General features: G+C 57.0%; 1 protein-coding gene across 1 annotated transcript in view; it reads right to left on the reverse strand.

The window, feature by feature from the left end:
• Window positions 1-555: 555 nt before the first annotated feature.
• The window catches only part of LOC106812229 (POU domain, class 4, transcription factor 3-like), a 7,312-nt gene continuing 6,098 nt past the window's right edge, over window positions 556-1,769 (reverse strand). The window contains exon 3 of the mRNA XM_014816060.1: window positions 556-1,533. Within this exon, the coding sequence (XP_014671546.1) occupies window positions 679-1,533 (855 nt within the window). The 3' untranslated portion in view covers window positions 556-678. The remainder of the gene's footprint in view (window positions 1,534-1,769) is intronic.

Here is a 1,769-nt window from a genome sequence, read left to right on the forward strand (position 1 = left end):
AACAAAAAAATATATAAAACAGATCTAATAAATACACTCTAATTTTAGCCGTTTTGATTAATCTGCTGCTGGTAAAATCCGAAACAGAAACATCGAATACATCGCTTACAGTTCTGACGAATGACGATACTTGCTCTCAGGCTCGCTGTCTCTCGTGCTCTCTCCCTCTCCCTCTCGCGCTCTCTCTCTCCCTCTCGCGCTCTCTCTCCCTCTCTTTCAATGTTCGTCAACCGTCTCTCGGCCCCTCTCGAGCTCACGCGTTGTCATGGAGTCGCTCCGGCGTTCAATTCTTCCGTCGATCTTCGTCAAGCCGCGTTCTGTTGACAAGTTCCGCTTCCCGAGACTCGATGTGAATTTACAAACATCATTCGTATATATATATTTTTTTTACATATATACACACGCGCGCGCGCACACGTACGCACGTGTGCGTACGTGGGGCGTATGGGCGTGTGGTGTGTTGGGGCGTGTGTGGAGTGATTGGTGTGTGGGTGTGCGTGTGTGTGTGCGTGTGCCCGTGTGTGTGTGTGTATCTCTGTGTGTTTGTGTGTTTGTATGTCCGTATGTCTCTCTCTGTGTGTGTGTCTGTGTGTGTGTCTGTGTGTGTCCGTGATGTCCCGTGTCTATATACGCAGTCGTGGAGCAGCGCACGCAGCGCACGCTACCTCACATCTATAGTCAATGCTGCGCCGAGAATTTCATCCGCTTCTGCTTCTGCCGCTGATTGCAGAACCACACGCGAACCACATTCTTCTTCAAGTCCAGCTTTTCGGCAATGGCGGCAATCTTCTCACCCGACGGCCGCGGCTGCACGGCAAAGTACGCTTCCAGCGACCTCTTCTCCGGCGCCGCGATCGACGTCCGCTTCCGCTTCTTGTCGCCGACCTTTCCCGACTGATCGGGGATCTCTCCCTTCCTAGCCTTCGCTTCGGCGTCTTCCAGCCACGCCTGCAGGATCGGTTTCAGCGCTACCATGTTGTTGTGGCTGAGTGTGAGCGATTCGAACCGACAGATCGTCGACTGACTCAGCGAGCCGACGCCGGGCAGCTTGAGGTTTGCGAGTGCGTTGCCGACGTCTGCCTGCGTCACACCAAGCTTGATGCGTCGCTGCTTGAAGCGCTCGGCGAACGCTTCCAGCTCGCGCGGGTCGGCGTCCTGGTCTGGATGTATGGACATGTTGTGAGGGTTGAGGCCGTGGTGCGACGCCTGCATGCCGTGATGGTGATACATGGAGCCGTGGTGAGGGTTGTGCGGCGAGGCGACGTTGTGATGGTCCGTCGTGCCCATGCTAGACACGATGCCCATCGAGGAAGCAGGCAGCGCCGACATATCCAGGAGGTCCATCGTGTCGTGGTGCATGCCGTGATGGGACATCTGTGGTCGCCCGCCAGGGTGCGCGCCCATGTTGGCTGGGTGAGGGTACATGCCGTCATGATGCTTCATGTGAAGACTGGAGCTCTTCGAGATGTCCACGGCTGCCAGCGCCTCGGCCCGACTCAGGAGGCTTTCGTCGAGTCCTCCGAAGAGGTTGCCCTGTAAGAGAGAAGCAGGAGAGATGCGATAAAGTAACGAGCACGCACGAGACTATACACGCACGCACGCACGCACGCACGCACGCACGCACGCACGCACGCACGCACGCACACACGCACACACGCATGCACGCATGCACGCACGAGACTATACACGCACGCACGCATGCACGCACGAGACTATACACGCACGCACGCACGCACGCACGCACGCAGGCACGCACGCACGCACGCACG

This window comes from Priapulus caudatus, unplaced genomic scaffold (genome assembly GCF_000485595.1).
Source record: "Priapulus caudatus unplaced genomic scaffold, Priapulus_caudatus-5.0.1 Scaffold623, whole genome shotgun sequence".
Taxonomy (NCBI): Eukaryota; Metazoa; Priapulida; class Priapulimorpha; order Priapulimorphida; family Priapulidae; genus Priapulus; species Priapulus caudatus.